At 57.5% G+C, this 14,976-nt stretch overlaps 2 protein-coding genes across 2 annotated transcripts in view; both read right to left on the reverse strand.

Annotated features, from left to right (window-relative positions):
• PFDN1 (prefoldin subunit 1) overlaps positions 1-4,349 on the reverse strand; it is a 36,906-nt gene extending 32,557 nt beyond the window's left edge. The window contains exons 1-2 of the mRNA XM_017825625.1: positions 4,288-4,349; positions 3,043-3,209 (exon numbers count right to left, since the gene is read on the reverse strand). Coding sequence (XP_017681114.1) covers positions 3,043-3,209; positions 4,288-4,320 — 200 coding nt within the window. The 5' untranslated portion in view covers positions 4,321-4,349. The remainder of the gene's footprint in view (positions 1-3,042; positions 3,210-4,287) is intronic.
• Positions 4,350-6,768: 2,419 nt separating this feature from the next.
• On the reverse strand, positions 6,769-13,454 carry HBEGF (heparin binding EGF like growth factor). The gene is made up of 6 exons (XM_017825624.1): positions 13,397-13,454; positions 13,000-13,176; positions 10,611-10,788; positions 8,592-8,747; positions 8,388-8,480; positions 6,769-7,250 (listed from the first exon to the last, which is right to left on the reverse strand). The coding sequence occupies exons 1-5, from the start codon at positions 13,437-13,439 to the stop codon at positions 8,408-8,410; spliced, it is 627 nt and encodes a 208-aa protein (XP_017681113.1). The 5' UTR covers positions 13,440-13,454; the 3' UTR covers positions 6,769-7,250; positions 8,388-8,407.
• Between the last annotated feature and the right edge of the window lie 1,522 nt (positions 13,455-14,976).

Raw genomic sequence — 14,976 nt, forward strand, 5'->3', positions numbered from 1 at the left:
CAGCCTCAGGGATATGTACAGTACACAGCAATTCATCAGCTCATACTATGTGGCACTGACATTTCTTGTGTCGAACCAGAAATAGCTTCGGCAAGAGTAAATTGAGCCCCACATGTGGAGGCCAGGAAGGCTTTGGTTTGTCACACAAACTGCAATATTTGCCAAAAAAAAAAAAAAAAAAGGAAGACCGAGTTGAGGAACAAAAAATGGACTTTCACATTCACCAGCGGTGCAGGGAAAGCCTTTTGGGAAGGGAGAAGGTTCAAGACTGGGGTTCAGAGAACAAAAACCACACAACTGTTTTCCAAGTAATGCAGAAGGAAGTACCCAGCTGGACAGAGTTCCTCCCAGCGTGCAGCACGTCACCACTGCTCCCTGAGCCTTCAAATTCCACGAAAACCTCGAGTATCTTGTCCTGCAGAACTGTACATCCCAGCCCTCTGCACAGAGCCCAAAACACCAAAGCTGGACAAAAAAACAGAGAGACCCTATCAGAAGCCACATTCCAAGTAGCAACTTAAATGGGTTGGAGAAATAAAAAAAGGAAATTTAAAAAAAAAAACAATGGAGTACAGGAATAGAAGCAGAAAACTTATTTCAAAGAACTGAGCTATTCAAGCAGAAGAGCTCTGATAATCAGAGTCAATGCTGACGCAAACCTCCACCCTTCCTGGGTAACTGGAACTCTTTAGAGCTTCAACATTTGCGTGCTGGACTACGCAAATGAAATTAAGACATCACAAATATCCCTTTGGTGGCCAAACTCCACATCCATGCAGGCCAATGAAGCCAACAAATTAAAACATCTGCTATTCCACTTCACAGAACACGGCTTCAAAGTCCAGAAGAACCATAGTGACCCCCTCCTTTGGAACAAAAGATGCCAGACTGCCCTTGGATTTTAATTCCTGCTCAAGGGCTGCTTTAGCCTGCTTTGCTAAAAGCCCAGATTTCAGCAATAAATTCTCTACTAGGGGTTGGAATGGGCTCCAGGAAGTGCCTCATGTTCTCTGCACTAGGAGGTGGCACAGATCACACCAATTGGCAAGGCAGCTTCAGCCCCTCATCCAGGACAGGCAGAGCTCACAGAAATATCCTGTCAAGCTTAGGCAGGACAAAAAAAAAAAACGTTAAAACAGAGTGACTCAGTAGTGTTCAGAAGAAGAGCAGTCTCTCAATCTATATTTGCACAGCCACTAGTACAGCAAAGCCCATGAAGAGTTCAGTTTTTAAATACTATCATAATGCAAATATTTTCCCTGCTGGCGCCTCTGCCATCCCTGAGGAGCCAGAGCTGCCAGGGCACCTGGCTGGTCATGGAAAAGAAAACAGGACTCCCAGAAGACTGTGGCTCCTGCAGCTCCTTCACAGGAGCTGTAAATGGCTTAGGACACAAAGAAGGTGTCTCTTATCCCTAAGGAGGAGGCAGAAGCAGAAAGCAGAAAAATGCTCTTTAGCCACCACCCAAACACCCCCTGCTCCCCACATCTGATTCACAAGCAGGATTACTTTGCAACAAAACACTAATACACTCACACTTCTAAGGTACCTGGAGGGACTTCTCCACATAGAAGTATTCTGTACTTTCGGATTTTAAAAAAGCCTTAGAAAAACGTGTTGACTCCAGAATTATCTTCTGCTCTTCACCTGTCTGCTCTTTGACAAACCAAACAGAAAAAAACCCTCTTGAGACATCTCATGACTACTCCAAACACGAGTGTTTACTACATCTACAGCCTGCCCAGGTCAATCAGTTGCCTCTTGCAAGGGACCAGAATGTGTCTCATTTTAAGGTGCCAGGCACCAGCATCCCCACCAAACCCAGCACTTAATGCACCTACTTGGAAAAGTTTATTTAGTGGGAACCAAGAAGGGGACTGTCACTCTGAACAGCTCCATTAGCCTGGGTACAACTTCACTTGAAAAGCCTCAGCAAAAGGCAAAGTACACACCATTCCTGGTTTCCCAGTCCTGCCACCTCCCTACAACTCGGTCAGGAGATTGCGTGGGCTGATGGATCAGGGCACCTGCAGCCTGACCTGGCTCACTGCTTGGCCCTGTGATCATCCCCTTTGACATGGAGAAGGTGGGGTAAACAGGGTGGGGGAGAGGTCAATACAATCACCCCTTTTGGCAGCAGTCAGAGCAGATCCACCATTTCGCAAACCACGTCCCGAGATGAGCAGTCATCACTGTTACCCAACACACGAGAGACAAGAAAGAAAAATCACAGCAGTGGAAAAATCCTGTTTCTCAAATCAGAAACACAGAAATCTAGTGTGATACTTGCCAAGCAGGCACGTGGTTCAGATTTGAAACCACTTTGTACGGTCTTGTATCAGAGGCTGCTGAAGCCCCACCAAAGTGTGTTGGGAAAATTAATCAACGCACCTCAAGTCTCGTTTAAGGTGTTTCTTTTGACAGCCACTCAACACATGAGGCACATCTTTAGTGCACTGGGAGTAGCCACACAAGCCTTATGCTCACTTCCAAAAGTTTGAAAATATCCAAGCAACGACATTAGATCCATTCCTTGGCACGACGCTGCAAAGGGCATTTCTGTGGAACATGAACCGTGCACAGGGGGTGCACACAGGAAATTACTGACTCTGGACAGATCTGTGAGAGCCTTCTCACAAACGCGTCCTCAAACACCTCCAGGGATGGTGACTCCCCCACTGCCCTGGGCAGCCCATTCCAATGCGTAATCACCCTTTTTGTGAAGAAATTCTTCCTGATGTCCAACCTAAACCTCCCCTGGTACAGCTTAAGACTACATCCTTTTGTCCTGTCCCTTGTTCCCTGGGAGCAAAGCCCGACCCCCACCTGGCTCCACTCTCTTGTAGAGAGTGAGGAGGTCCCCCTTGAGCCTCCTTTTCTCCAGGTTGAGCCCCTCCAGCTCCCTCAGCCCCTCCTGGTGCTCCAGCCCCTTCTCCAGCCCCATTACCCTTCTCTAGACTTGCTCCAATGTCCTCCCTGGATTTAGGATCCCCTCTGCCCACACACAGAGCCGGGGTCACCCCCTCTCCAGCGGGTACTCACATCCTTCCCACGCCCTCGTACATGCGGGTCTCATCCACCAGCATCATCACCTCGGTGTCGGTGAGGTGAGCGTGCTTCTTGGTCTTGCTGAGCTGCTCGATCTGCAGGTCGGCCAGTTTCACCTTCTGCTGCGTGTCCATCACCTTGGCCTGCAGCTCCGTGAAGGCCTGGCCAGGGGAGGGAGGTGGAGTGAGGGGTGTCCAGGCGGGCAGCAGGGGCACAACCAGACCAGGGATGTGGGGAAGGAGGGGATCAGCCGAGGGGACACGTTGGGGAGGATACAGGGATAGGGGGACTGAGGACACAGGAGACACACATAGGTGGGGAGACACAGTGGGACACACACATGGGTGAGGGGACACACAAGGGGGAGGACACCTGACACACACGTGGGTGGGGAGACACAGTGGGACACACAGGGGTGAGGGAACACACAAGGGGGACGACATGGGAGACACACACACGGGTGGGAGAACACAGAAGACACACACATGGGTGGGGGGACACAGAGAGACACACACAAGTGAGGGGACACATGATACATACATGGGTGGGGGGACACAGTGGGACACACAGGGGTGGGACACAAACGGGTGAGGGAACACACAAGGGGGATGACATGGGAGACATATGGGGGGGACACAGTGAGACACATACGAGTGAGAGGACACATGATACACACATAGGTGGGGAGACACACGAGACACGCGTGGGTGAGGGGACACACGAGACACATACGGGTGGGGGACCACACGGTGAAGGGACACGGGTGGGGACACGCACACAGGGAGGAAGACACGGGTGGGGACATACGGGTAGGGGGACATGGTGGTGCACATACACACGGGTGGGACACACGCATGGCCAGGGGGACACAGAGGGACACACGGGCAGGCGGACACGGGCGGCGGGGCAAACACGGATGGGGGACGACACATGGGTCGGGGGGGGACATGGGGAACATGGGGGACACACACGAGTGGGGGTGACACGCGGGGAGTGGACACACGGTGGGGACACACAGGGGGTGGGAGGAACCGGGGGAGGGGGGAACACAGACGGTGGGGGACACGAGGGACGCACACACTCGGAGCACACGCGGGCGGGGATACACGGGGATACACGGACGGGGGGACACGGGGGACGCACACGCGGACGGGGGGACACGGGCGGGAGCACACACAAGCGGGGGAACACACAGTGGGGGGCACGGGAAGGACACACACGCGGGCGGGGGTCTCGTACCTTCTTCAGCTCCAGGTCCACGGGCGCCGCCATCTTGTCCCCGCACGGCGCATGCGCGGGCCGAGGGGGCGGTCCCGGCGGCTCCTGAGGGCTCGGCCGGGCCTTCCCCGGGGAGGCAGAACCGTCCTCTGCTTTGGAATCACGGAACGCGAAGGCGTTGGAATGGTCCTTAAAGGCCATCTAGCCCCATCCCCCCATCGTGGACAGGGATACCTTCCACTGGACCAGGTTGCTCAGAGCCCCGTCCAACCTGGCCTTGGACACTTCCAGGGATCCAGGGGCAGCCACAGCTTCTCTGGGCAACCTGTGCCAGGGCCTCCCCACCCTCACAATAAACCATTTATTCTGTGTATCTAACCTAAATCTCCCCTTTTTCAGTTTGTACCCATTACTTCTTGTCCTGTCACTACAGTTGCTGACGAAGAGTCCCTTCACCGACCTCCCCATAGACCCCTTCAGATCCTGGAAGGTGCTGTGAGGTCTCCACTCAGCCTTCCCTTCTCCGGGCCGAACAGCTCCAGTTTTCTCAGCCTGTCTTCATAGGGGAGGTGCCCCAATCTCCCTTATCGATGCCCAGAGTGGCCTCCTCTGGACTTGCTCTGACAGTTCCATGTCCTTCTTATGTTGGGCACACCAGAACTGTACATAGTACAGAGGGAGGATCTCCTCCTTTGACCTGCTGGCCACACTCCTCGGGATGCAGCCCAGGATCCCGTTGGCTTTCTGGGCTGTGAGTGCTCACTGCTGGTTCATGTTGAGCTTTTCATCAACTGTCACCCCTAAGTCCTTCTCCACAGGGCTGCTCTCCATCCCTTCTCCTCCCAGCCTGTTGGTGTGCCTGGGATTGCCACGACCCAGGTGTAGGACATTACATTTACGTTTTGTTGAACTTCACGAGGTTCACATGGTCCCACCTCTGCAGCCTGTCCAAATCCCTCTGGATCCATCCCTTCCCTCCAGCATGTGGCTGCACCACACAGCTCAGTTTCATCAGCAAACTTGCTGAGGGTGCCCTTGATCCCACTGTCTGTGTCTCCAACAAAGATGCTGGACAGCAAGTGGAATGAAAGGGAGCATCTCTAGGACTGCCAGCCTTTCCCAGCCCAGTGGGGCACAGGGAGCCAGCCCACTGATCCAGACAGCTTCCCTACATCTCCAAAGCATGTTTGTCACCTCTTGGCCTGTTAAATCTCCACCTGTGGGCAGCCCAGCCTGCACAGGTGCAGGAGGAGGGCAGAGAGAAGCTGGGCTCTGGGCACAAGTTCCAACTACCTGCTGAGACACCTTCCAGCAGAGCTATTCCCACCAGGATGCTGTAGAGCCCCAGGCAAGTGGAGCTTCCCACTGGAAAAGGTAGAAAAGCTGCAGGGCTACAGCAGCTCTGGGAAGGTGAGAAGCAGCAGCACAGTGAGGCAGGGACACAACCCTGGTTGCAGAAGGGCCTCTTGCACAGCAGCCAGGGGCATTATTTGCTTAAGAGACTTTGAAAAGGACAAGTTTGGAGTCTCTGGTCAAACTGGCATTGCCACAGCACAGTCAGTAACTCATTTGCACATTTGCACAGTCAGTAACTCATTTCCCTGGCTCTGGGACTGTGTCACTGCAGCTGCTGAGGCTTTAACTCTCCAGACCATAACACCGTGGTCACTCCCCCTTGGTCACAGCTGTGTCCTTCAGCTTCATCACAACAAGCACTGGAAAGCTCAAGTACTGCTGTGTTCCCCCTTCCCAGCAGCTCAGCTCTCCCCTTTGCTGACTGGAGTTCCACACCTGCAGGGGCTGCCTCAAAGCTCTCTACCAGAGCCAGCATCTCTCTCTAATCTCAGCTTGAGGTTACTCTTACTGCAAAGTCATGAGTCGCTCCTGAGCCGTCACCTGAAGTGATGCTTTGTGGATGGAATGACTGCAGCCCCAGGAGCCTGCAGTGGCCCCAAGGACAGCTGGGGTCCCCTACAAGGAAGATGTGAGTCCACTTCTGGCTTCTTCTTTGCCAAATGATAGAATTATTTGGTTGGAAGGGACTTTTAAGATCATCCAGTCCACCTTTCACTAGACCAGGTTGCTCCAAGTCCCATCCAGCTTGGCCTTGAACACTTCCAGGGATGGGGCAGCCACAGCTTCTCTGGGCAACTTGTGCTGGCTTAAAACCAGGAACCAATCCCATTTGAATGGATCAGCAGCCAGAGCAGCTTCACTCACACTTTGCTTGGTGAGCAGACACACAAACATCACGGCCCCCCCAGGGCAGTAGCTGGTAAAGATGAAGCAAATCTCAAAAAAAAATCCACATGGGGCTGTCCTGGCTGCAGAGGATGGATCCTGCCCCCAGCTCCTCAGACCACACTGCTCCCCAGGGATGGCACAAACTGATCCATCAGCCCACACTGCACACTCTCTGCTGCTGTTGGCAGCACCTCATCAGTAAGGCCTTCAGAATCCTGAATGCTTTCCACCTCCATCATTAAATTAACAACCCAAGCATTTGTTACAAAGTGTTATTTATTAGAATATTACATTGCACTTAAAAAATAAGGGAGGTCTGACCCCTGTCATCTTGACCCTACACGAAGGACGCAGGGCCAGACCTACAATAAATATAAATACTATGTACAGTTTATCTAAAATAAATATATAATTTAAAATGAAAAATATCTTGTTAAATAGCTGTTACCCTCCCCCCCCCTCCCTCCTGCGGCGAAGGAAGCCCCGAGCCCGGTGTCTCCTCCCTTTCACAGTTTGTTCCTCGGCACTGCAGTGGACGGAGAGCCGCCGGGCAGCCGGTCCCTCCCACCCCCGAGCCCGCCCCGACCCCGGAGGTGGCCACGAAGCTCCTGCAGTGCCGCCGCTGCCCGAGCGGCCCCGCCGCGGGTGCCGTCCTGGTGCTCCAGCGAGCCCCCGACGTGCCGCAGCCCCGCTGGTCTCGCCTCTTCCAGGAGGTAGAAGTGCGTTATTAGTGCCGACCCCTGCAAGAGAGAGGCGGGAGAGCTCACAACACGGTCCTGGGCTGCTCTGCCCACAGAGCACGGTGGGGTAAGGGTGCTGGGTCCCACCCAGCCCGGCAGGAGAGCACTCGCACCCACCCAAGCCCCAGCTGCCACTCGCTGCCTCTCGGGGCTGCACCCAGGAGGATGGGAGCCAGCACACCCAGGAGAGGTGGGTAAACATCCCACCCTGCGTCCACCGTGCTTCCCTTTCAGGGACCACGGCACTTTTCCTCCTGGACATATCCACCCCAGTAACCCCCAGGGCAAATAGGACAGTGAGGAAAGCCCTGTTCTGAGTCTCCTCGAAAATTCAGCTCCAATGAACAGCTCAAAAATCCCACTCCCAGCACTGTGACAAACATGACAGAAATTCTCCGAAGGCATTACTTCATCTTTACAAAGAACAATGACTTTTCTTTTTTTTTTTTTTTTCAAGAAGAGAAGGAGCTGTGATATGTATGGCCACGTCTAACGTCAGGGTTTGGATCAGACCAGAGGAAGTTTGACAGCTTTTCAGCACCCAACCCTGCAGCCACCCCTGGAGTAGAGCACACCCCTCACCCACCACCCAGCCAGCCAGAGGAACATGGCATGGGCTGGCAGCAAGATCCCCCTGTGCCCAGCTGCAAGAGCATTACTTGCTCTGCTGCAAGTAATAAGCAGAGTGGGAGTGAAAAGGAAAGGGGTTTTTTACACATATGTATAAATAGAAGCAATATCTAAGGAGGGGAAGTGACTCAGAGGGTCAGAGAGGGAGCAGAACAAGTGGGAAAAAAAAAACCAAAACAGAAGCAGCTTCCCCACTGCCAAACATCCCCAAAGCATGGAGCACTGGGGCAGGGCAGGGACTTGGGGCTAGAAAGGAGGTGGGAGGAATGAAGTAGTCAGAGAACAGGGACTTGGGCAGGAAGGTGAGATAAGAGGGTTGGAGCCCCACAGGGCAGTCCAAGCTCTCTGCCCAAATCCAGCCAGCTGCTTCTCCAGGCTTAGGCTGCCTTCAACACTCCTGCCTGGCTCTGGCACGGGATCCACATAGCAGTCCCAGCCAGCATGAACAGCAGAGCCCCCAGATGTCCACCAGCCCCACTGCTGCCCCCTGCCCAGCCAGGGGCTCACCTTGCCAGCACCCGGCATCCTCAGTGATTCACAGTGATGCCCAGCTTGATTTTCTCTTCGTTTTCTACATCGTAGCCACCCCTCTTGTGACACCTGCGAGGCCAAGCAAAGGGATGCTCAGGGCAAGAGGTCCCTGCCACCCTCCTCTTGCGCGTGATCTTCCCAGGGACACAGATTCCGAGAGTTCAGCCCCGTCCCACTCACCTGAGCATCAGCAGGGCTGCGATGATGACGAGACACAGGGAGGACAGGACAACAGCAACCACGGCCAGAGCCGTGGTGTGGTCGTACGCGCTGGGCGGGTGCTCCACCGGCAGCAAGAGGCCGTGGCAGCGCTCTCCGTGATACCCTGGCTGGCATCTGGGCGAGAAAGAAAGTCATAAAGGTTGGTGGTGAGCAAGCACAGGAGGTCATTGTGTCCCCCCACACCCCTTGGAAGGTGGTATCTCTCCCTGGTACTCATAAATTAAGTTTCTCCTGCGCCAAGTGAAGACTCCTAGAAAGGTTAAACTCTCCACCAGCAGAAGGCACCAGGGTCTGTCTCCTGCCAGTCCCTCCCAGGCAGAGCCAGGCTGCCCAGACCACCTCTGGAAGTAGGAAGGGAGCAGCATGGTAGCTGGTCCAGCGCTTCCCACAGAGCAGGATGTCCCTGCACACCCTGACAGCCGAGAGGTGCCCCATCCCTGCAGACTCGGGAGGTTACTCATGGAACAGAAATAACGCTCCCCACAGGGCTGTGAGGCTTCCAGCCCTTCCCAAGCCACAGCCCACTGATGTGACCAGATATATATATCCCTCTATATCCAGCACCACTGACCCTCGGGCTGATGTCCAAGCCGGGTTTAGCCCAGCCCTCCTCCCAAGCTCATAATGGCACATACCAGTGTTACCTCCCAGGCACAGCAGCAAGGCTGCACACAAGTCAGAGGTGCAGGACCCAGCCCAGCAGCATCCTCACTCCACCCCAATCCCCAGGGACCAGCCCAAGGAAGGAACACTCCAAGAGACCCTGTGACACAGGCAGCCAGCCACCAAGAGCAGCCACAACTTAGTGACACCAGTCAACATGAGGCCTCTTTAGGAACGGTTGGCCACTGTTCCTAAAAACCATGATGGCTCTGGGAGATGTCACCCAGGGATGGGCCACCAGGCTGCAGAGCCCAGCCAACCCCCAAATCCCTCCTGCTTGCCCGTGCCCCAGGTCCCCTCCAGTCTCAGGGATCTTGGCTGTCCCGGTCCCAGGCAGGGGTTCTGCACCCCACATTCTGCTGGGTCACCAACACAGAGTCGGCAGAGATCTCCCTTCACTGGCAGTCCCAAGTCCCCCATGCAAGGACTCAACTTCATGGCAGCTTCCACAGAGAGAAACTAGGGGACTAGAGGAGCTATGCAGAGCTTGATCCCTGCGGATTGCAGGGCATGAGATCCTGTGGGCACCATAAGCCAGGGAGCTATTATCTTCCCTGGGCTCAGGGCTGGGTGGCTCAGAGGATTGATAGTGAAGAACAAAGCCTCTTACATATCTGCCAGCTCAACTCCTGCCACGTAAGCGGGGATCAAATGTGCCCCCCTGGGTATTTCCCATGGTAGCAAGTCCTGTATCAAGGTGTCCAAGCAGCAGGAAAATGCTTTCTCCTCTGCTTGCCTCATCTAGTCCCTTCTCTCTACCTGTACTCCAGGGGCATGGGCAAGTGGGAGTACACAGCCCTGTCCTTCATCAGGCCAAGGGACAGCTTGGGCATGGCTTTGACAGGCTGTCCCCAAAGGTGCTACCTCCAGTCCTCCTCACTGGTACTACAGCAGCTCATCCCACCTGCACCGGTGCACCCCAACAGCCACAGGAGCCCTAAGCTTTCCGAGTGGGGGGTGCAGGGTGACAGGGTCAGGATGAGGTCTCCCAAACCAGACCTGCAGAAGCCCTCAGCTGCCAGACTCCAGCCCTGCACACCATTCTGCAGCCCTCAGCACCACAGGTCTCTGCACAGCAGCTCAGCCGGAGCTCGCCGTGCCGGCAGGGAACGCTGGATCCAGGGCCACGACAGGCTTTGGTGGGGCATGGACACTGCCCAAGAAGCACAAGGAAGAGGCCAAGTCATAGCTGTCCCCGCACAGACAGAGAACATGCACTAAAAATATCCTGTCCGTTTTTCCTCTGCCCGGCCCAGAGAATTGAAGGAACCGTGACTAAGGCTCCCCCGGCACAGGCACACGCCAGCAACTCACATGCAGGAGGGAGCTCCCAGCTCTCGGATGTACTTGCACTCGCCGTGAATACAGAAATCCTTGTACTTCCGCAGGCACGGGTCTCTCTTCTTCCCCAGGCCTTTGCCTTTTCTTCTTTTATTGCCGTTCCCTTTCTTCTTGGGAGTAACCAGACCTTGAGGCTTTGACAGGAAGGCAACTGGAAAACAATTTGGGAGGGAGAGAAGGGCAGTCAGACCAGCTCCACGTGCCAGCCGGAGGGAAGGCACAGCCACATCCCGGGACTGGCGCAATTGCTCAGCCCTGGCTCCCACTGCCCTTTGTGCCAGGAGCTGCCCCCGAGCCCGGGAGAGAAGGGGGAAAAGGCATTTTTTTCAGCTCCTCACAAATATCATGGCCTTTCTGATTCATAAGAACAATTCTCAAGGAAAGAAAGGAGTTGAGCAGGGGGAACAGAGCTTTATACATCTCAAATGCTGCTATTATATGCACCAGTTTCCACTGAACACAGCACGTTGCTAATTGCCCCTTTATCTGGCCTTTATTTCCCTGATGAGCGCAGGCTTTTCTAAGACCCTATTCATGGCTGTAATGGAGTCTCCTTCCCGTGGGCACAAGGATGCCTTGCTCACCCCAAGGCAGGAATAAAAGAGCAAGCCTGGCTTAAGTTTTGGTTTTGCAGAGCCAAAGAGGTGGGTAGGGAAGCGTTCCCATGAATTACAACGGTATGTTTTAATTGTGGTGCAGTGACCAGTGGTATTTGGTGCCAGGCCAGCTCCCTGCTGGGTTGGTGGGAACTAGAGCACCAAGCTCCTTGCTCAGACACAGCCTAACACTAGCAACGGTACTGGAATGGTTTTTAAGATATGCAGGTGCCCAAAAAAATCAGCTCCCAGCCTGATCTCACAAGGTGCTGAGATGCTAGAGAGCACTCGCTGGTCCAAGGGGGATTTTTTAGCTCCTCCCAAACCACCGCTTGGTATCTCCGGGAAAGGTGCACTAAGCCCCGGGGCTGCTCGGGAAGGAGAGGGCAGCAGAGTCCAACCTGACAAGTTGTAACCTGCACAATTCCTTCTCAGCCACTTCCTGGCTCCTGACTGAACCAGGGCCTCCCATGCTGGCACACACCAGTTGCACACCTAGCGAAGTTATTTCGACATCCTTCACACTGTGCCTGGAGAAAACCGATACTCCAGGAAACTCTGCGGCTTGGAAAAACCCTCGGATGAGGCTGTTCTGTCCCCGGCCCTGCGGGTTATCTCCCGGACACAGCCAGCAGACACACAGTGCTGCTGACCCCCCCAGCCACCCCACTGCCACTCCCCCTCACCAGGGCTCTGTCCCTTGGACAGCCAGAGAAGGTTGGGAAGGTCCTGCCGGTAGGAAAAGCCACCTGGCCAGGGTAGGCAGGGGGTGCTGCCTCTCTCCCTCTGCTCAGGCACCCCGGGGAAGGTGCCTTCACACAGAGGGCAGATCTCTCTGATTGTAGCTCAGCTCGAGGCATCGAGACAGTGCTCTGACAGTCACCAAACCCTTCCGTTCCTCCCAGCCTGCCCCTCAGCCGGGGGTCAGCCCAGGCCCACCAGATCGCTTGCCCTAGGACAGAGTCCCCTCCTCGGGGGATGCACAGAGGAGCAGGCTGGAGCATCTCCCAGCGGGAGGACACCTGCTTTTCCCCTCGGTGTGAGCGGCTCAGCCCAGTTTGTCACAGTCTGCTGGCACAGCCAAAAAGCAAAGTAAAACACGGGAAAACATGAGGATGAGCTGTACGGGGCAGAGCACACTCCTGATGCCAAGTACTGCCCTCGGCGAGCCGCGTGTAGGAGGCACAGGTACAGGTACGTGTCAACGCCCCCAGCCCGCGATGGGCCCCGTCCCGCCCCCATGAGAGCCCCCGGGACACTCTCCGGTGCCAGCCCGGGTGCCAGCCCGGGAGCCCCGCAGAGTGGCAGTGCCCCCACCGCCCCCGTGCCGGCTGACGAGCCCCGCCGCGGAATGAGGAGCAGCCGCGCGTGGGCGGCGGTGAGTCACGGCGGGAGGGCAGCGCGGGTCCCCGGGCACGGCCCCCCCGAGGGGCTCTGCCTCCACCGACCACCGAGCTGGGACCCGGCACCCCTGGGACCCCGACAGCCTCTGGCACAAGCGCCGCTGCTCTGTGCTGGTGCCCCATGCGCTGGCCCGACTCGGGGCTGCTCCCGCGGGCACTCGGTACCCGGGAACTCCCTCCTCGCAGCGCCCTCCGAAGCAGAGCCGGAGCTGCCGCCGGGGCACCCGCGGGGCTGAGCCGAGCCCGAGCACGGCCTGGCGCCTCCGAGCCCCCCTGCTCAGCCCGCCCGAGGACCCCATCCCCATCGCGGCACACCCGTCCTGAGACCCCATCCCGCCCCGGGACCCCTCATCCCGTCCCTACCTCTCGGCAGCTCGCTGAAGTCGTCCCCCGAGGCCGCTCCGCCGCCCTCCTTCTCCGGGCTGCCGCCGAGCAGCGGGGCCGTGGCCGGGACCGGCGCTCCCCCTCCGCCGCCGCCCTTGTGCAGCACCTCGTTGTGCAGCTCGTCCCGGCGCAGCCCGCCCGCCGCCGCCGAGCACACTGCGGGGACAGCGGTCAGATGGGACAGCTCACTCACACCGCCCTGCCCGGGACACCCCCTCCTCCCCACGCGCGACCGGGACCCATCTTCCCGTCTGCTCACACCCGGGGACCCTCCACCCGGGACCGCGTTGCCCAGGACCATTCCCCGACACGTGTCCGGGACCCTGCAGGGGAGCCCGGCGCTGGGATCCTTTGCCGTCCCCACGCGTGTCCGTACCTGCCGCCAGCAGCGCGTGGATCAGCACCGCCCGCCCGTCCATGACCCGCGGGCACACGCGTCCAGCCCCTGTCCCGCTCCGCTCGGCCCCGCTCCGGTGCCCGCTCTCCGGCAGCGCGGCCCCGCGCCGGGTAGAAGGCGGCGGGCGGCGGGGCGGGGCGGGGAGGGGCTGCCCGGCCGCTCCGCCCCCGGGAAGGGCTTCCCCACCGCCCCCAAGGGGGGTTCCGCCGGCCGGGAACAGGGCCAGGGCTCGGTGGGGTGTTCTCGCTCCCGGAGAGGACAGGACCTGACCAGCCACCGCCGCCCCGCTGCTGGTGGGCGGTGGGAGCCTGGGAGTCGCAGGGTCCCTGCAGGGCGCAGAGGGCAGGCGATGGACGAGGGACACAGCCTTTCCAGCCTTTTCCTGGGACTGGGAAGCGTGGCCTCAGGCAGGGGCAGAGGAGGGGGGTCCCGGTGCGCCCCCTGGTCCCAAGCGCTGGCTGACGGGACGGGTGCCTGGGGTGGGCCGGGGGTGCCAGGGGAGCGAGTGCACCTCGCAGGAGGAGCATCAGGTGAGAGGCAGGACCTCAGGGTGCAGGGCTGCACCTCCTCCTGGCCCTGATAGGAAACAGACTGCCATCCGTGCGCCATCCTGCACATGGGAGGTGGTGGCAGCCAGAGCTGGTAGCAGAGACCCTCTCTGTCCCCAAGGCCACCTTTGTGCCCTTAAAGAGCTCCTGTGACTGATAGCATCACAGCCTCATCTCACAATCCCCCCTCAGCCAGCCACTGTCCTTATCCTCATCCCAGCCCTCTGTGCATGGGCACTGCCAGCACTTCCCTGTCCCCTTCACTGGGCTTGCAACCATGTGTTGTGTTTGGCCCAACCCTCAGCCCAGGTGACAGCCCAAAAAACACCACTGACACCAGCGCTGGGCAAATGCAGGGCCCTGCCCTGGCTCCTGTTGAGGCCAGCCATGGCCCCTGGCTGGTTCCTCGAGGTCCCAAGCCCCCAGCCCATGGCTGGTTTGGGCTCAGCAAGGCATGAGCAAAATATTCCTGCCATTGTTGTTGGTGTCTCCAAGGAATACCGCCGGATCTGGCACCCCCCGCTCACGCCCTCCTCTTCTTGCTCAGACTTGACTTTTGCAATTGTTTGCGGGATGTTTTTCCTTCCGCCTCCTCCGGCCATCAGCAGCCCAAAGCCTTTGGCAGCAGAGCGAGGGGGTGGCCCGGGTGAGGGGCTGTGTCCCTGGGCAGCCCTGTACCCTGGAGCCCGGTCCCTGAATGGAGATGGGATTTTTGCCCTTGCCAGTCCCCTGTCACATCCCAGGGCCAGGCCAGGCGTGCACGGGTGGCGTGTGCCAGCAGCATTTGCCAGCTGACCTGGCATCTCCGGAGAGGGAGGCACCGGCTCACGTCAGCAGCCAGGGAGGCTGTTGGCACAGAGGGTTGGCAGCGGGCACGGGTGGGGAGTGTGTGCAGGCTGCCAATCCTGCCTGCCTTCTGCTTCTGCCTCCCAGAGCCTCCCATGACCCCTGCCCACCTCCTGCAGCCCCTCACAGCCTCCCTGCCTGCACCTGCCGCCAGTCATGCCCAAT

Source organism: Lepidothrix coronata, unplaced genomic scaffold (genome assembly GCF_001604755.1).
Source record: "Lepidothrix coronata isolate B3197 unplaced genomic scaffold, Lepidothrix_coronata-1.0 Scaffold121, whole genome shotgun sequence".
Lineage (NCBI taxonomy): Eukaryota > Metazoa > Chordata > Aves > Passeriformes > Pipridae > Lepidothrix > Lepidothrix coronata.

Coding starts and splice junctions, on each gene's coding strand:
- HBEGF (XM_017825624.1), bottom strand. CDS start 13,439: ATGGACGGGCGGGCGGTGCTGATCCACGCGCTGCTGGCGGCAG. Junction 13,177..13,396: donor CCACGCGCTGCTGGCGGCAG/GTACGGACACGC, acceptor CTGTCCCCGCAG/TGTGCTCGGCGGCGGCGGGC. Junction 8,748..10,610: donor CTGGGAGCTCCCTCCTGCAT/GTGAGTTGCTGG, acceptor TTTCTCGCCCAG/ATGCCAGCCAGGGTATCACG.